This window comes from Triturus cristatus, chromosome 3_2 (genome assembly GCF_964204655.1).
Source record: "Triturus cristatus chromosome 3_2, aTriCri1.1, whole genome shotgun sequence".
NCBI classification, from domain to species: Eukaryota; Metazoa; Chordata; class Amphibia; order Caudata; family Salamandridae; genus Triturus; species Triturus cristatus.
In genome coordinates, this window is record NC_140584.1 from 857570111 (window position 1) to 857590492 (window position 20382).

The 20382-nt window shown below is 44.8% G+C and overlaps 1 protein-coding gene across 6 annotated transcripts in view; it reads left to right on the top strand.

The window, feature by feature from the left end:
• Positions 1 to 20382, top strand: part of ERAL1 (Era like 12S mitochondrial rRNA chaperone 1) — a 73524-nt gene that overhangs the window by 48909 nt on the left and 4233 nt on the right. For 5 of the 6 annotated variants that reach the window (XR_014980015.1, XR_014980016.1, XM_085649145.1 and 2 more), the window contains exons 8-11: positions 5349 to 5804; positions 8919 to 9068; positions 12321 to 12401; positions 13496 to 13550. Coding sequence is in view for 4 of the 6 variants with exons in the window: in XM_085649145.1 (XP_085505271.1) it covers positions 5349 to 5804; positions 8919 to 9068; positions 12321 to 12401; positions 13496 to 13550 (742 nt within the window). In the remaining 2 variants the exon portion in view is untranslated. Of the gene's footprint in view, positions 1 to 5348; positions 5805 to 8918; positions 9069 to 12320; positions 12402 to 13495; positions 14798 to 20382 lie in introns of those variants that run through there. The other variant, XM_085649144.1, reaches the window with a different exon arrangement.

Consider the following 20382-nt stretch of genomic DNA (forward strand, 5'->3'; position numbering starts at 1 on the left):
TTGATTTTAGGATTGCTGCACCTATAGTTTTGGATCTATAGCCCCTCAATAGGAATCTTTTTTTTTTTCCGTCACGTTTATCAAATGTTTAACTTTCATTGGGAAGGAGTGCATCTAATGCATTGGCGCATTGTGGAACTTTATCAAAGACAGGGAGTCTCGGACCCTGAGATGGCACCGCGGTATAAGCGTCCCGGTAATTTCTGAGAACGTGGCTCGTCATGTATATATTCTAAAATCAAAGTGACCAGTGCCTGGGTTCCCACTAAAAGTGCATGGTGCAAATTTATGTGCAATATAAGATGTATCATGGTTAGCAGCAAGAAACTGTTTAAAGTTAATCTAATTTCTAGGCCTGTTTCTTGCCCATCTGTAGTACCCAAGGCACCGCTCTTGTCACCACCTACTATGCATTTTAAATCGTCCCTGGTGGGTTTAGACTTTTTTTGCCCCCTTAGGCAGGCTTCCCCCTGCAGCCCTCTTCCTCAGTGCCTTAATTGCCCCATCCGTGCCTTCAGGCTGCTATGTGCATTCAGCAGGCTATCCCTTCTTGGACAAGGTTTCCAATTTTTATTAATGGTCTCATCCAGGGACCCCATTACCTTCTGGAGGGCCCTGCTCATTAAGCCCTCTAATGTGTCCTCAATGCTGTTTCCCAAAGATTCCACAGAAATGTCTGTTAGGGTAAAAAACAAACAGTGGAAGTCTGAATACCAGAGTTGTAACAAGCAATGATTTTGACCTCTCGTAAAAAAGGATCAAAGATTGGCAGCTCTGAAATCAGCTGTGCACCACTGCCAGAATTCAAGCCAAACGGTAACCAGCAGGTTAAAATGGCTGCCGTAATAACTTTAACACAGGGTTCCTAATAGTCTAAAACGTTGGCCGGCTCGTGTGTGTGTGTGTGTATGTATGTATGTATGTATGTATGTATGTATATATATATATATATATTTAAAACAACCATAGGTTTCAGGGACGTTATAGTTAGAAATCAGCATTTAAAAAACCTTAGAAATTCACTGAAAAAACACAGGTTTCAGGGACGTTATAGTTAGTTGGACATTTCACTCGTACAAAGCCAGAGAAATTCGGCCGTTATAGTAAGTTCAGCCTACTATAACTCGCGCCCACAATGCACTGCTGATTACGTCACATATGACATCATTCATGACATGGCCAGTGACTTCCCTGATGACATCTCAGATGACATCACTGATGACTTAATCCAGTGACTGTGTTTCTGTAAAATTTAAATATGTTATATACACACAAACACCAAGGTGTATTGAAGAATGAGTGTGTGTATAAGTTTCTGAATAGATGATTTAGTAGGTGCGTGACTGACTGTATAAGTGAATGATTAAATAAATGTGTCTTACTGAATGCATGGGTTAGTGACTAAACTGTGAATGTCTGTATCAGTCTGTCCTTTGGTGTTTAAGCGGCTGCATGGGTTGATGAGTAGCTACCTGAGTGTCTATATGGGTTATTGATTGGTTGTGTGCGTATCTGAATGGGTGGCTGCGTGTCTGTGGGGTGTGTGACTCTGTGCATAGATGTGTGAGTGGGTGATTCATTGGGTGTATGGGTTCAAGAGGGCATCTGTGATGGGCTGTATGGGTGGGTGAGTGTGTGTATAGGTGTGTTGGCGTGTGAATTGATGTCTCAGTGGTACATGTGTGAGTAACTACATATGTGAAAGGCAGAATATGTGAGTGTTGGAGTATATAAATGACTGTGTGAGAGTGATTGAGAGAGTGGCTGTATGGATGAGTGTGTTCTTGTATCAGTGATTGTATAAGAGAGTAAGTATGTGTTAGTATCTGTATAAATAAGTGAGGTGGTGTGTGTATAACTGTATAGGTGAGTAAATGGGAGTGTGATTGATTCTTTGCATGTCTGACTAGGTGTGTGTGTAACTGGATGAGTGGCAGTGTGAGTGTCTGTATAGGTGTATGAGTGCATATGATAGTGCTGTATTGACGAGTGACTGCATGTATGAGTGACTATATGGGTGGATGTGTGTGTAGACCTAGGAATCAATGAGTGGGTATGTAGTAACTGGTATTGGTGTGCCTCTGGATTCGAAAATGGTGGTCTATATTTTAGAGTGGGTGTATCAAAGGTCATATTAGCATATGAGGAGGTGCATCAGATTATCACGTGGATGATGTCATTTGAGATGTCATAAGGGATGTCACTTGTCATGTCATGAATGATGGAATATATGACGTCATCAGCAGTGCATTGCGGGGGCGCGAGTTATAGTTAGCTGAACTAACTATAACACCCAAATTTCTCTGGTTTTGTACGAGTGAAATGTCCAACTAACTATAACGTCCCTGAAACCTGTGTTTTTTTTCAGTGAATTTCAAAGGTTTTTTAAATGCTAATTTCTAACTATAATGTCCCTGAAACCTATGGGGTTTTCAGTGAATTTCAAAGGTTTTTTAAATGCTAATTTCTAACAATACCTTCAGAGGTAGGACATGTGCAGAAAGAGGAAGAAAGGCGCAGACAGAAGCAAGAGAAATGCAGAAAGATGCAACGGAAGTCCAGAAAGACCAAGAAAGATGCAGAAAGAAGCAAGAGCTATGCAGAAAGAGGCTACAGAGATGCATAAAGAGGCCTTGTTGCAAAGTCATCCTGTGCCCCAACTTTTTGCTGATGGTTACTGGTGGTAACTGACTCTGACTAACCAGGCCTGGAGCCAGTGCAATGCTAAAAGACACTTAGCATACAGTGAAAACATCTACATACACTAGGGAACCCTATGCGTTGTGGTACCCCTGTGATTGGCATGACCTCCTCTGTAAGGCCCTAGTACATAATAGGGCAGGGGATTACAACTACCTCTAAGTCAGAGGTGCAGAAAGATGCTTCTTTAAGTAGTAGTCACGTTTGAAGAGTGGTACAGAAAGGGTGCTGGGCCTCTGACCAGCGCTCGGGAATTCCGCTGCGTAGGACTTACAGGAGGTACCAGGAGGGCTTCTTGGCCCCCAAAGTCCCTCAGGAGTAAAGTGGACTTCATCCCCCATCCCATAGTCTGCCATGAGGCGCATTTGCAGAGTGGTGGAGAAAGGGGGCGTTCCTCGAACACGTCTTAGTAATCCTACTGTGTGGGACTTACTGGAGGTAACAAGAGGGGTAGTTGGCCACCAAGGACATCCTTGGGGGCCAACTACCCCTCCTATTACATCCAGTAAGTACCAGACAGCAGGATAGCTAAGGTCTCATAACAGGCCACGCCCCTTTTGCCCACAACTCTGCAAACGCGCTCCCTGGCGCGCTCTTGGATGGGGATTGAAGTCCCCTTCGCTGCTGGGGGTCCTTTAGGGGCCAACTAGCCTACCTCTTACCTCCAGTAAGCCCCACACAGTGGGATTGCTGAGAGGTGGACACGGGCCACGCCCCCTTTCTCCGCCACTCTGCAAACTCACCCCCTGGCGCGTTCTAAGTTGGGGGATTAAGTCCCCTTGAATACTGAGGGTCCCTGGGGCCCACTAGCCCACCAAGTACCTCCAGTAAGCGCCACACAGCTGGATTGCAGAGAGGTGGTCTGAGGCCATGCCCCCTTTTTACACCACTCTGCAAACGCGCCTCTTGGCGCACTGCTGCTCGGGGGATGAAGTCCACTTGTGTCCTGAGGTCCTCATTTAGATATCTATGAGATTATATATAGAGAGAGATATAGATAGATAGATATTTATCTATATATATATAAATATCTATATATAGATATCTCTCTCTCTCTCTCTATATGGCACCCACCCTTGCATGCCCTGTGTGCTGTTGTGAATCGGTCTGCTGCCCTTCTATTGCCAGACTCCCTCGGTGAGAGAGCATCCGACCAGCCTATCAATCTCCTCTTCCTCATTTCTCATATCTGGTCGAACACTTGCTCCAAACACCTGCATTGACGAGCTGCCCCTGGCTAACATGCCACCTCACGGCTGCTTTAGAGGATTCTGATACACCAAGTATGCAAAAATGACAAAGTGTTTGGTGAGCTTCGATCTCCAGGTACTCTCGAGTGCAAATACCCTGCCCTGACGCCTGCTCATTGCACAAATGCAGCCTGTTGGGGGTAAAAGTTACCAATTTTGGGGACTACGCTCATGCCTATCTTTCCTTCTGTGCTGCAGTTTCGAACTTTCTGTTTAGAGGCGATCATGGTGACCCTTAAAATACCCAAGTAAATTATCAGCATACTGCTAAATCTGGTCTTTATACTAGACTGCTTAGCTGAAAGGAACTGGGACTGTTAGATGTGGAGGATTCTGGCAAGGCTGTTTGTGAGAGAGGAGTGCATAAAGCACAGGCCAACATGTCCTGTTCTTACGCTGCTTAGTGCAGACTAAATATATTAAGAGGCTGTATGCATCGAAATGTGCACAGGAATATTACATTTACATCTCTAACCTCAGTCCCTTTACTTGGGTGTCATTGTGCCTCAAAGCGTTGTGCATGCACAGTCACCAATATATCGGTGTGCACAACGTTTTCAGTTTCACGAATTAGCTATTAAAAACCATTCTTAGTTTTACTTGTTGACTTAAAGGTCCAATGACTGTGAAAGGAAATCTGGAGCCTCAAACGTATTGTTCCTTTCTCTGCAGTGTTCTGCTTTAAGAGCCAGGTGAATCGTCCACATTGTTTCTCAGCTCTTCCCTTCAGTGCCACAATCTGCTATTAATATTCTAAAAAAACAATGGCAGTAAGGCTTCTAGCACACATATACATTAATAGGATTATTCTAATTATTCCTATGATACGGTTAATGCCTGTTTCCTTATAATTGTATCTTCAGCACTGGTAATGAGAGAAAACCTCTCCAACATGTTGGCACACACAAAGCATAAGGTTACAATGTTTATTTTAAATATATATTAATAGACCAGTGAAGCACGTAAAGATTATTACTTTGGTGAGCTTTTCTGCCTTCTTTTTAAGCCGAACTCCTCTTATTTTCTTCTCCCCCTCTCACACGCTTACACTGTTAGGGGATGATATGGTTAAATAAGACCCTTTATAAATCCTGACCTTCAACCTATGTGTGCATTTGGTGCCACCATCATGGTTTTCCAGATTTGTAAGAAAAACCTATGTACACAATGTCATTGATTGTCAAAGATTGATCTTAGTGGTGCCTAAAATGACCCTCCCATGTGGTGTTGTGCCCATATGTGACCTCCTCCTACTCCATGGCTATCAATCATGAAGTATCAGTTTCCTAATCTGAGCAGAATGCCCACAGATCAAAAGTCCTTTTTCTTGTGTTCCTAAATTTGATTCTCTTCCAGATTCTTCTCATCCTCATTTTTATTACTTCTTACTTTCTCTAGGTGGACCTCGTGAAGAAGAAAGGAGTACTTTTGGACTTGGTGGAGGAGCTGACAGAGGGATTTGTGGATGGAAAGAAGCTGCAAGTGAAGTCTTTGATCAAGCCCTTCTCCGGTTCCTCACAGAAGGAAGCTTTGCAATCACCAGCAGCAACTAGGGAGGTGGATGTTGATGAGGCAGACAAAAAACACAAATTGCAGCATGTGGAATATCTAGGAGGTGGGCACAAAAAAACAAGCTGTGATATCCATGCAGATTCCGATCACAGCCTGGACCCTGGAAAAGATGGACACAGAAGAAAGTTGGAGAACTTGGAGGATTTTGATACAGGTTATGTTACTTCAGATGCAGAGGAGAAGCAAATGGTAATGGATCTAAAGACTCAGAAAGGGTGGCCTCATTTTCAAGAAGTCTTCATGCTGTCTGCAGTGAGCGGAGAGGAGGTAGAGACTCTGAAGGTAAATATATATAAGGCAGTTTGATTACAGGCTGTTTCATGCAGCTGAATGCAATCTGAAGATCATCAACCATTCTGTGCTTTGCGTCTCTTGCCTGTCCTCCTCGCTTACACCCGCTGCACCCCACCACCACTACAACTCTTAAATTGATCATTCCAACCTCACATGTCTATTATTCTCTATGAATGGTTGCTCTACAGGGCTTCCAGCTTGTTGTGTGAAGCTGCATAATGATGTAATTGGCATTTTTAGGTTGAAACCTAGCAGACCGCCCAGCTGTCTGGTTTGCTCAAGACATTTTGGGAACATTGAGAAACCTTCCCTGGGGATGCAGTCCACTTGTTGCATATCATTGGCTTTGTAACTCACATTTTCTGGCTTTATTTGTTTTAGGCTTTCCAGGTTCAATTAGTTGTTCCCAAGGAGCAACGCCTTTTCACTCTAGCTCTCCTTGTATTCTTCCACGAGTGCTCCTTTCTGTAAACGAGCATGTAAATCTTGATCTTGTCACATTTGCTGTGCATTCGAAGACAGCTCAAATGTCGGGCTCTGTCTTCTGAGGGAGCTTGGTGTTTACTTTCTTTCTCTGATTTCAAAATGAGAGGATTTAGGTGACAATCTTGCAGGATACTGGGAGTAGAGGAAAGGTGTGTTCCTAGCACACATTTAAATTAACTGCAAGTATTTCAGACTATATCAGAATTAGCAAAGCACAAATGAAGCGCATTTTTGTTAATTCTGAAGTGTTTTGGAAACAGATTCTTTAATATGATCAAAGCAAATCAATACACTAGATGATGCCGTTTCCACACATCGTTTGTGCGCTGTCTAGTTTTATAAGCAAAACTGTATATATGTGCAAATCTAATGGTCATTTCCATTGAAAATGTGTTGTCTGTAATGGCAGTGTGCTACCACACCATGCATACTCCACCATACGCCCCTCCATTCTACTCTGCATCAGTCCACTCCATGTCACTGCACTCTCCTCTACATTACACCACGCCACTGAACTCTACTTCACTCTGTGCCACCTCACTCTATGCCTCTCTACTGTGCACCACTTTACTCCATGCCAACGCTCTCCTTACCACTCTACACTCCAGTCTAGGCCATTCCACTCTGCACAGTTCCACTCTGTGCCACTCCACTCTGCAGCACTTCACTCTGTGCCACTGCACTCTACTCTCTACCACTCTACCCCAGTTCACTCTACTCTGCACCACCCCACTCAAGACGCACGCGCTCTATGCCAATCCACTGTACGTCACTCTAATCTACTGTGCACCACTGCACTCTGCCACTGCACCCTAGACCACTTAACGCCATTACGCTACACCACTACACTCTACGCCACTTCACTCTGCTCCACTCTACACCACTGCCCTCTACGTCAATGCACTCTGATCCACTGCTCTCTACGGCAGTGCACTCTATGCCACTCTACAACACTACACTCTGCGACACTCTTCTCTGCAACACTGCACTCTGCTGCTGAACACTACGCCACTTTACTCTGCACCACTCCACGCCACTTCACTCTACTCTGAAGCAATCCACTCTACGCGACTGCACACTACAGCACTGCACCAATGTAGTCTATGCCACTCTACTCTATGCCACTCTACTCCACTCTATTTGCCACTGCATTCTACAACACACTACTCTTCAACACTGCACGCCACTAAACTGTGCCACTCTACTCTGCACTCTACGCTACTGCACTCTGCAGCACTCCACGCCACTGCACTGTACACCACTATTCTCTGCAACACTGCACTCTGTGCCACTCTACTCTGCACCACTATACGCCACTGCACTCAATGCCACCCTACAACTCTCTACTTTTCACTCTATGCCACCCCATAACACTATACTCTGCATTCTATGCCACTGTATTCAACGCCACTGCACTCTTCTATGCACCACTCTAATCTACGGCACACAATTCTATGACTCTGAATTGCACGCGGCTGAATTCTGTGCCCTTGCACTCTACTCCACTATTCTCTACAACACTCTAGGCCAAGGCACTCTATGCCACTCCAATCCACTCTGCAATACTGCACTCTATGCACCTGAGCTCTACCCCACTCTACTCAGCACTGCTGCATTCTATGCCAGTGCATTCTACTCCACTGCACTGTATGCCTCTCCACTCTGCATCACTCCACTCTGCATCACTCCACTCTGCATCACTCCACTCTGCATCACTCCACTCTGCATCACACCACTCTGCATCACACCACTCTGCATCGCACCACTCTGCATCGCACCACTCTGCATCGCACCACTCTGCATCGCACCACTCTGCATCGCACCACTCTGCATCGCACCACTCTGCATCGCACCACTCTGCCACTGCACTCTATGCCACTACACTATATTCTGCACCATCCTACGCCACTGAACTCTGTGCCACTCTACTTTGCACCAATGCACTCTGCCACTCTACTCCACGCCACTCTACTTTGCACCAATGCACTCTGCCACTCGCCACACTACTTTGCACCAATGCACTCTGCCACTCTACTCCACGCCACTCTACTTTGCACCAATGCACTCTGCCACTCTACTCCACGCCACTCTACTTTGCACCAATGCACTCTGCCACTCTACTCCACGCCACTCTACACCACTCTTCACCATTCCACTCTGCACCACTGCACTCTATTATGCAACACTCTGATCTACAACGCCGCATTGTATTGCGCTGAAATCTGTGCTGCTGCACTCTAGAACTCTACACCAGTCCACTCTACTCTACGCCACTCCACTGTACTTCACTCTAAGTGACTACAATCTATGCCGCTTGACTCTGCGACACTACTCTTTGCCATTCCACTCTACGCCACTACTCTACTCTTTGCCATTCTACTCTACGACACTCCACACCATTCTCCTCTATGGCACTAACTGTTAGCCTTGCTGTTGTACTACATGGCTAAAACACATTGGCAAAGACAATAGCTCTTGCATAGGTGAGACCTGTTGGCTTTGCCAGTGCTTGTTACTTGAGTATGCAAGTGCATGAAATGGCCTTGGAAGGGTGGAGAGTGACATGAACGTAGATATGATGGATTAATTTCACATTGGCTTGTCATTGTCTTCCAGAGGTACCTACTGTCACTGGCCAAACCCAGTCCATGGGAGTTTCACAGCGGTGTTGTGACCACCCAGTGTCCCCAAGAGATCTGCAATAATGTCGTCCGCTCAAAGTTATTGGAATATCTGCCCCAGGAAGTTCCTTACAATGTCAACCAGGTAAGCCCAAAGGGAGCAAGATCCGATTTACTGATGACTGACCAAAACCAGTAAACTCCATTTAATCTGAAACCAATCTTTATAAAGTTAGCTCTCAAATAAATGCATAGAGTATCATACCTTAAGGCAGACCTCCTTTGAACTGTAAGCAAGCTTGGCATGGCCCAAATACCTGCAAGCACAAAACAAGTAAGCTCATTCAGCTAAGTAAAGGTTTGAAAGATGTGGGATATTATTTGCATGGGAAGCAACATAAAAATATCAGAGCCACTATTTGTTTTTTTTATAGGTGTATCGAATGGCATCCATAGTTACCAGCAAAATTGAATGTTACTTAAACATAATAATAGCTCAGGTGCATATGTTCTTGATCTCACCATGTTATTTAAACTCAGAAAATATAGTACAGTCAATAGGAGATAAATCTAAATGTATTTTTTCTAAATATCTTTTTATTAGGCACTTAAGAAAGCAAAACAGGGTTGCATACCACAATAGGCATGTATAGATACAGCAAGGATAAACAGTACTCTCCCACTGTGGACTGGTCCTTTGCTTGTACTACAATACACTCCTAATCTGGTGGAAGTGAGACGTTGTATTAACAAAATTTCCAAACCTGGAGAATAGCCCCATGTGGGCGGCACATGGACTACCTCTATAAACATTCCATTTGCCCCAAATCTTTTCCCACCTTTTTGGGCTGCCTCGAATTTCATACACCTTCCTTTCTGCAATAATGCACCATTCCATTTCTTCTTCCAGTCTCTGAGGCGTGGAACAGTTTCTGCCCCCCCCCCCCATTGATGCGCTATATTTTGTTCCGCGAGTATCATGCCCAGGGTCACCCAGGTTTGTTCCATATGATTCATATCTGTGGCACCCTAGATGTTGAGAAGACATCACATTGCAAAAGGTGTGAAATGGCTCCTACATACTCGGCTCATACACATTATCACAGACTTCCAGTAGCCTTGAACCACTGGCATTCCCAGATGACATAGAAAAAATCTCTCTCCCACCCGCATCGCCTACGACAAGTTGAATCAAGTGGTCTGCCCATCTTTGCCATGGTGGTGCAGGACAAATAGGATCTATGGAGTATTTTAACTGCACTAATCAATACCTTGCTTTGATTTCTACTTCCCTGGTGGAGGCCATAGCCTCCGGTCAGTCTTCATCTGCCACATCGCCTAGGCCACTTTGCAGCGTTGGCGCAAGTTGAAGAGCGTGTCTGGGGAGTTGTTTATTAATTTTTATAGGTAAGAGAGATTTCCCCTCAGCTCATATGCTCGTCTAACAATCTGTCTTCCAATGGCGAAGACTCCAGAAGTACCTCTCTCCGAGGGATGGTCGTCTGGAGAGCATGACGAACTAGCGGATAACGGAAGGTCTTCCCAGTCGCCAATGTAAATGTATCTTTTAAGTAAAGTTTTAATTATATAATAAATTATTTGAAATAGAATATGTTGTAGTATTTGAAATGGAGCAAACCCTTAAAATAATAATGTAGCATTAGTATTATTGTAAGTGAGCTGACAAATTCAGAGGGAGATTGGGGAAGGCCAGAGAGGCAAGAAAGGCCTAGTGCGAGCAGGTAAGACCCGAACTGATAATCTCAGGAATTAAGGGCCGAAGGTGTTTCTATACAGATGAGCTCAGAAACACATAGCTGAGAGTAGGGACAACCATTTTGTATGAGCCTGCTTTAAGCAACGCGAGTATGCAAAGACAGAACTAGTAAGCATTAACAGGGCTACAGGGCGGGAATGGCCTTTACAGGTGAGCTTAAAAAAAGACACAGAGATTGGGCATAGCATGAGCAAACTAGTTCATAAATATCCAACGTGAAGAGCTAAATGTTATTCATGTGAACTCAAAGATACAGAGCAAGAAGCCAAGGACAGTGCTAGTGAGCTTAGAAATGCATTAGAGACAAAGCAGGGCCTGTACATGTGAGTTTAGAATGTTCAGCAAGAGTCCGTGTAAGTAGCGCACCAAAGTTCGGAAAGTTACAAAAGATCTGGGAGGTCTTTTACAGGCAGTGAGAATTTTGAAAACCCATAGACTGCAGTCAGGGCATGTACAAGTGATCTCAGAAACACCTCGAGAGTGCAAACGAGGCCTGTACTAGGATTCTCGCAAATTCCCAGCGAGAACAGACAATTATTGTATAAATAAAGATAAAATTACCTGGAGAGTAGATGTTTTCATTTGTAGTTTTATTTAGCTGTCCTGGGATTTGCTCTCCTACATATGTGAACAGCTATATCGGGTGCAAAAGTGTACATATAGCGAGTACGCTCATGGTGTCATTGGGTAGAAGAAAAAAATAATCGGAACATGGTATGATCTTTCTATACAAGGTGAGGAAGACTAGGAGAAGGAAAAACAGACATAAAAAGTAATACATGCAGTGGTGTCTCCTCCGCTATGGCGGAGGAGCGTTGCCCCGCTGCTTTTGAGCAGTGCAAAGCACAAAACATAAAATGATAATAACTTTGTGTTATTAATATTTTATTCTTCGTGCTGCTTTGCGGGCAGGGCAGCTGTGCTCTGGGAGCAGGGTAGGAGGGGCTAGCCCACTCCTTATTGCGCAATGACTGACTTGTCGGTCCTCTCGGGACGCCCAAACTAGTCATGCGCACTTTCCCCCTTCTCCATGCAGGCTGCATTACAGCCTGCAAGGAGAACATGCCCACCCCTCCAGCCCCTGGCTGATCGCCATGTCATGGCGCTCAAACCAATCACAACGCTGTATTGCAGCGTTATGATTGGTAAGGGGAGCCTGTGTGTTTACTAATCACAGCACTACATTGCAGCATTGTGATAGGTCAGTGGGGCCTAGCTGTGCTTCCTGTTCATAGGAGAGCAGCGCAAGGTAGGTTTCTTTTTTAAAAAAAATTTCTTTTAATAGTGCTCACTCAAGCACCCCCTCCCCGTGACACCCTGCCCCCGCCACACCAACCACGAGCCATGCTGGCCACCACTGAATACATGCACCATAGGAAAAGAAAAACAGTGAGAGCAAGTAAGGTGAGTGCAAGCATATGTGAACTCAGAAATTCCCAGGGAGTGGCCTAAACCCCTTTGGACAAGTTTAAAAATAGATTGATTTTCATCCAGAGGACGCATGTCAAAAGGTCTCATGAACTGGAGAGGTAGAGTTGCCCTGTGAGTGTTAGTAAAGGTGCTGGAAAATGGAACTTTCTAACTCTAAATAGCCACCGTTTTTCTTTCATTTTCTTGTAGTCCATTGAATTCTGGGAAGAAGGCCCGGGAGGGGAGCTGGTTATCCTGCAGAAGCTTTTGGTGCAAAAAGATAGCCATGCGGTGAGTGTGCCATTTGGCAGGTCTTTTAATTCAGACATGAAAGCTTTATGGTTCAATAAAAAACAAGTTGTGAAATCTTTATTCTCACAGAAATGGCATAACATTATCATTTTGTAAATGGGACCTCAAAAATTGTGGTCTTGCCCTCCAATACAAAGGCGAGCTCTTAACACTCTGGTACATGAGCCCCACCCATACATCACAAACAAGTCGAACTAACCAGTGATATAGTATCTTAATTTCTAAACTTACCCACCCTAAACGGAGCGCTTACCAGTGCACCAAAGCTACTGGGCTCCATTTTCAGTAGAACCCTGCTGAGTTCTCTCTAGTGTGACCGCTACATTGATGCTATATTCACCAACACTGTGCTGAACTCTTTCTATGAATGCATCGTAGTAAGTCTCACACTCTGTCACACCAAATTGCATTATCTCTGTCACTACCGCATCGTTAGTCCTAAACCTATCAACACTATGCCTTGCTCTTTCCAGTGTTAACTCCTTATTTGAGCCACACTCCCCAACGCACAGCTCCTTCTTTCTAGGGTCACAGCCTAAGGTCTAAAGCCGCCATGCTAGTGAGCTATTAATGGTGTTAGCGCCTCATTGTCACCTACACAACAGGCTATTGAGATGAGCTTTCCTCATCACTACAGAGTTCTGTGAGCCACTTTCACCTATACCAACCTGTGCTCTTTCCAATACTACACTCACTGACATACATGCCAGCTCGCCCTAATATTACAGCAGCACGTTTCGCACCATTGCTCACACCAAGCAGATCTCTCCCTTCTACATCGAATTTATCATTCCACAGAGCAGATCTCTCCCTTGTACGTCGGTATTATGTGCCACTCACTCATTCAAGCAGAGCTCACCTCAGTTAAAGAGCCATGTGGGTTCCATTCTGTTCACTGCACACTGAAAGTTTCACAGTACTTCCACTTCTTGGCAGTGTATTGACAGGCCCTAAACTCTGCTCTTCAGCAGTACGGCCTCATAGGCCCTTCCAGTATTACAGCATGCAAACATTCTGTTGCTTAGTGTAGCTTGTGTCAGTATGTAAATATTTGTGTTTTATGTTGTCAACAGAAGATGCTGATTGGTCAAGGAGGTCAGCTAATCAGCAAGATAGCACAGGAAGCTGGTGAGGAGCTTATGAACATCTTTCTGTGTGATATTCGTCTCAAACTGGTGGTGAAGGTGAAGAAGTGAAACCCTAGCTCTGCTGCCTGGAGAGAACACCTAGACTGCAGTCCCAGTCCTCACAGGACAAGACCCTGGTTCGTTCTGCTAACTGGAGAGGCCACAGACACTGCAGCTTATTCTGCAGGCACTGTCACTTATCTGGGTGTGCTCCAACGTGGGCAAGATCCAAGCTAGTCATTGTAAGACTGGGGGCATAAGTGTCGTGGATGACAGTGTTATAATTTGGTTTATTGCTTGGACAGACTTGTGGGAAATTTTCCTTTGTCCCCAAATCAGTCTTTATTTGACTCCGTGCAGCACATTGACCTTGGATGATGGTCTTGAAGAACAGTGTGATGGCTGCATCAAAGCATTCTGTTGAGATGGTCCTAGGTTCTTCTGGTGAACACATGGTGAAACAAAAAGAAGAGAAGCTACAGACTCTTCAAGTTGTTTGGGGGTGAGAAGGCAGAGGTTTCTTAATTGGGGAGTGTTCAGTAATCCAGAAGGTGGAGGAAATTAATATAGATTTTTAAAATTTTATTTTTATTCCAGTACCTGTTTCAGCAAAAAACAAGTTGGTCATTGACAGCTGGAACTTTTCCCAAGAAAAAGCTGTGCCCTAGACTTTAAACTGCTAGCAAGAATCAGTAATGGAATGTGCTAGTGAGAGAATGGTGATACGGTACAACATGTCTCTACATATGCCTACCAGTGAGAAACAGACATTTTTCACCCCATGCTTTACTGTAGATCCATGATGAAGGGATGAAGGGCCTCTGGGTGAGACACAAGGCATTAGACATAATACAATAGCACTCCAGTGATCTGCTCGTGATGCTGGACGAGAAGTGCGTGCCATTTCTGGTGCTCATGGTTGACGAGAATTTATGCTTAGTGACCTTCTTATCCTGCCCCTTGAATCCTTAAGGTCCGCAGGGTGTCAAACTCTTCTTGGAAATAGGTGGTACGTTATCTGGTCATGGGCTTCAAGTGTCAGAGGTGCAGTTTTAGATACCCACAGACTTTGCAACCACTGGAGTGGGCCTCTTGGTAAAGGACGATGGTGGATCTGAGAGCATAGGTGGTTGTTGCATCTTGCTTGATTGCCCACTCCATGCACTCAATTTGCAGTAGGAAGTTTGAAAAGGCGGATGGTGAGCTCGGCCGAAATATGCAAAACTATAAAGAGTGATTTCTAGACGAGTCTGACTGCTTCCTTTTTATTTCTATGAGTGATGCAAGTTTTACTTTTGTATTGTCCACTTGTGCGCAGCCTGCACATCCGAGTACCGATATGGTACAGAACCTTCAAAAATCAGACTTGTGGCTTGGGTAGTGCACTAATACTCTCACTGATCCCTGTGGTTCCACTTTTTGTTTAATGCAACTTGATAACCCCAAATTACACAGCATCATGAAAGGATTTATCTTCCTGAATGGAAGCATGTGATTCATGTTGTTTTGGGATAAAGGGCCATGCCTCTTTTAAAGGGTGCTCAGCCTGTGTTTACCAGCCTGAGTCTAGAATACCTGTTCCATATGTTATTTTTTACAGAGGCGCCTCGTGATTCTTTCCTTCAGATCCAGGAGCTGCCCTCTAATTATAGGGTCAGACAAGAGACAGCCAATGGCTGCCATGCCACCAGCATCATGACCTGCAGATAAAATAGGCATTATGGGGCATGGTAGGTTGAAGTAGGCGGTGGTGTATGAAGAATACGTACTCTGCTAGGGTTGTGAAAGACCGGAGGAGGTGCTCCCTATAGCCGAGGGAGGGTTGTGCGCAGTGACCTGCTTAGGAGAAAGCAGCGAAACTTACGTGTAGGCCAATGTGAAGGAAGTAAATGCCCACCATGAGCAACGCTAGGGCTAGAACTTTGTACATTATTGAAAGAGGTGGCAACAAACCCATAGAAACAGTCACCATCATGGAAACTGGTTCAAGAGTGACTCAATCTCCATGAAAGGCATTTTATTTTTAATATGGAAGGAGAAACAGAAGAATAAGGGAAAATGGGGCGGGGTCATTGGAGAACGAGAGCAAAATGAACGATCTATGATAAAAGCCTAAGAAGCCTTGCAGAAAGTGCTTTAACACAGTGGCGTAACAAACCTTGAGGGGGGGCCTCGCTTTCCGGACCCAGTCTGGAACTCTCAGGCCAAGGACCTGCCAGTGCCGTAGAAGGCCCCCGGAGCTCCGGGCTCCCCCGCACCCCAGAGGCTGCTGGGCTTTTGTTACGCCACTGCTTAGCAGCGACTGTGAAGAAAGGGCTAAGGCATGTGTGAACCATAGGGTGTACTTCGAAGACGTGCTGAAAAGGGGGAGGAAATATACTCAAGGGAAAGTAAAAAGAGCAAGACTTACCTGACTAACAGGAGTGGCAAAGAGAAGGCTCGCTCTCACTTCCCACTGGCTCTCACATGGTCTGTAGATGAGGACACAATAGGGTTTCTCATGTTTCTCATTATTGCTGCTGGGAGTAGTTCTAAAGGTATTTTGCATAATATACAACTTCATTGTCTTTTTTTTATGTATTCTATTTGAATAATTTTATTGAATGGGTTACATGACCCAAGAGTATCGGAGCGCTGTACATAGAAAAACCCAGAAACGTTGCAAAGCAAGTATAATCTGGAGACAAAAGGTTTGTCATCCCCGATCGTTCTCCAGAGGCGAGGCCGGAAGGCTCAAATAATCAGAGACATTTGCACAGCGCGCAGCTACCTCGACTGAGGCGTCCCGGCGCTCAAAGCAGGCTGAGGAATAGACTCGGTCAACGCCATCCAAACTTGATTGAAGAACCACGTTTTAAAATCTTTCCTGAAATCCTGTTCAGACTCGACTTGGCCATGCGAAGATGACTGGGCAGAGAGTTCCAAAGCTTGGCTGTCTGTTCCGAAAATGACCTGCCACCTTGGCATGTAAAGCAGACAGAGGTGGTCAGAACTCAGGGCTCTCTCCTGATGTTACAGTCTAAGCCTATTCCTGAGATATTTTGGTCCTCTACCACTTAAAGCTCTAAAAGCAAATGTCAGGGCTTTAAACTAGACCCTCTTGACAACCGGAAGCAAATGGAGTTGCCTCAAATTAAGGCAGATGTGATTACGAAAGGGGACCCGTCGGATGAGCCTGTCCGCCGCATTCTTTATTATTTGTAGTCTATGGACCAGAGAAGCTGGAAGCCCCTGGTATAAGCTATTTGTGTAATCCAAATGCGAAGTCACCAATGCATGGATTATGATCTTTCGGGTCTCCTCTGAAATAAAACCCTAATAGCTTTTTGACCGATTTTAGCTTAACAAAGCAAGATGAAGAAATATTCCGTATTTGGATCACAAAAGAGAGATCGGAATCAAACATAATTCATAGATTTCTAGCTGAAGTAGTCGGAATCGGTGGAGCATTCAATTCAGTCGGCCACCAAAGACTGGAAGGAGGGGACGCCAACTGACAAAAAAAGAGCCTCAGTTTTTTCTGCGTTCAACTTCAAAACGTTTATGTTCATCCATTTTGAGATATCTTTTAGACACTCTTTGAAATTAAGACAAGCTGCTTCTGAGTGCTCTCTAAATGAAAACACAAGCGTGTGTCTTCCGCATATGAGACAATCTTCACTCCCCAGGATTCAATGAGGGTGGCCAAAGGGGCCATATATAGATTGAAAAAAGCAGCAGGCTGAGAGCAGAAGCCTGTAGCGCCCCATAAACCAACGGTTTGGGTGAATATGTAAAAGGGCGAAGGAAGACCCCCTGGAATCGATCTTCTAAAAAAGATCGTAGCCGAGATTCATCGTTTGTCGCATACGTTTGCTACATTTTTTAAGGGCTGCTTTATAGGCGAATTTTGTTGTGGGATCATAAGACCTTCTCTAGCTGCACTCAAACCTCTTACAGAGGCTTTTCTCTGCTCTAAGTTCAGAGAACCAGAGGGGGGATGGCTTAGCTCTAGTGGCTGTTACTATTTGTAAAGGAGCAAGCCTTTACCAATGCATTAGAGATCCATAGATTAAAGTGGATCGAATCACTGTCAGGATTACCCATAAGGGAAGGCAAGGTCAATTGAAGGGCAGGCTCAAAGGTCTCCTTCGTAACATTTCACCAGTACCTCCTCTTTTCAGATGTTTTGCATCTCTTTGGCTGATTGCCCATGTCCTGGATGCTGAACGAGACGAAAAAAATGATGCGTTAATATCGGACGCAAGGGGGGGCCTCAATTTGAAGACTGGTGATGTTAGAAAAAATGAAGTCCAATATATGGTCTGCTCTATGGGTAGGGATAGTAACTAACTGGGTCAGGTTGATGCTGCCTAAAGTTTGAGTTAGCAGAGACGCCTACCCGCAGTTCGGGACATCAACATGCTTGTTAATATCTCCCAGGACCGTGAAGTTGCCGTATTATAACGTCAAATGGGAAATGACGTCACATAGTTCTGGAAGACAACTGATAGACCAAAAGATAAGGCCCTCCTCAATGCTACCAACTTGACTCAGCCTAGATGTAGAAACCTCAAGGCTTCTGCTTTTCAGTAAGAGGGAGTCTGGTGGTCCCTGGGTCATCCCTGGCCTTCAGGCAGTAGCAGAGCTATTTAATGGTGACTCTTTGCCTCACCAGCAGCCAGTGTAGCTTTCTCAGAGCGCACTTGGGAAGTTTAGGCTATGCCCCAAGCGGCAGCGTTCTCAACCCATTGAAGAATTTTCAAACGGGACTGGGACACACCCAGATATAGAACATTGCAGTAATCCAGCCTCGATATCACCAGGGTCTGTACTACTGGCTTTTAGCTGGCCTCAGGCCAAAGATGGGGAACTTTCCTCAAGGATTTCAGCATCCCAAAACATTTCCCGGCGAGGGCAGGGATCTAGGCATCAAAGGAATGCTTATCATCGAACCAGATGCCCAGATTCTTTACTGTAGCCTTGGCAGAGAACTAAGGTCATCAAATCAAAATCCCTTTATTTCAGTCACAAAAGTGGCCATAAAAGTGTAGTAGATAAAAACATTACAATGCATATCAAGTTAAGAAAATACATCACAGTTCAAAGCGATACAGTACGTATTAGTACATCAAAGATCCAACAAGGCATATTAAAAGACAAAGCCATGGTTAAAATGCTGAGGATTAAGTAAGCATAAGGGAGGAAAAAATTATACTACTAAAACGGCATTAAGTTTCTCCTTTTGGTGGCACATTTTAAAAAGGGGAAGATGTTGATAGTTAGAGAGGTTGTACAACAGTCGTGAATATTCTAGGGTAGCCAGAGATGTACTTAGGCCCGAATTCTCACAATGGGGAGCAGGTTAACCTGCTAAATTCCTGATTGTCTTTTTTTGAAAAGACTAAGTGTAGTAGGTTTTGACTTGACTCTCCATCACAGGTGCAAATTTGAATACTAGCCGATTTTCATATTGAAAGGGAGAGCACAAATGCCATCTCACAAAACCTAACCGAAATAGTTTCAAAAGCATTTTGTCCCAAAAGTAGTCAATCCAACCCAGGCATAGAGCCACGCCTGTGGACGTATGAAGGATAGCATGCTCCCTAACTGTGCTTTTAGGGAGTTCCCTCACCTCTCTGTTGTTTTGTCTATTTTGTTTGAACCATATCTTAATCCTGGCAAGATCTAGTGTTATCCTCTCAGGCTGGAACAAGAGGTGGGGTTCACCCAGATTACACAGCCCGGACTTCACATACTGCAGCCAGGGAATGGACATCTCCCTGTCATGTTTCAGGCAATCCCGCACTATTTCCTTGTTAAAGGTGGCATCCAGATTTGTCCATACAGAGCACCACGGTAAGGGGGGTGGGGGGGCTTATATAATGGTGTCCTCTACATAGTCCACCCCAAGCTTACGATGGGTTATATGTGTGGTGCAAGGTGGTGGAACCCCCAAGAGTCTTCTTAACACCCTGTTTTGCTCAGCTGAAAGGGGCTTAGGGTATGTATAGCCTCACAGGCCAGCATCACACAATAAGGTGGGCAGGCACTTTCTTTTGTTGATCTCCAGAATGCGAAACATGGATTTTTTTCTCAATGCGTGAGCCAAATTGAAAATTAACTCAATAGAGCTGGCTAATTTGGGCCACAAAGTGGAGATGCAAGGTCCCCAAGTCCACTTTGAATCTATGCCCAGGTAGAAAACCTCCTGGGTAAGGCTCACTAGGTGCCCATCTATCTCAATGCCCCTTATTTTGGTATGCCCTAAATCGCATGTCATCATAAAAGTTTTGGAGCAGTTTATGGCCAGACCTAGGGATCCCATGAATGAGACAAACCCACCAATTCGTGTTTTCAGTCTTCTGGGCGCTCTAGCCAACAAAAACTGTGTTGTTGGCGTAGAGCAAGATGGGAACCTTTTGCCAGCTATGGTTGGAGCACCCACAGCTCTGGCGAAGAGGGCTGGGGCAAGACTGTTAATACATAACAAAAATAGCGAGGGGCTAATAGGCACACCAGCCGCACCCCAAGGTCATCAGGCCATCACGCATTGGACCAAATGTTGAGGTGCTTGCTGACCTCCATATTCCCAGCATTCAGTATTAAACCGTTTAAGTTCATCCATGCCGCTATGTCTGACAGGCATAGGCAGAGGGAGTCTCTGTTCTGCGACAGATTTATGCCAATTTGTGTGCCATACGTGTATGAAATAATGGTAAAATTATATCACTCATCCTCCGCCAGAGGGCAGACATAAACATTTACAATTTAACAGAAAACAATGGTTCCTGTGTGCAATCAGCAATTAATAAATAATAGGTACCAGCACATTTGCAATAATCGAAGGCAAA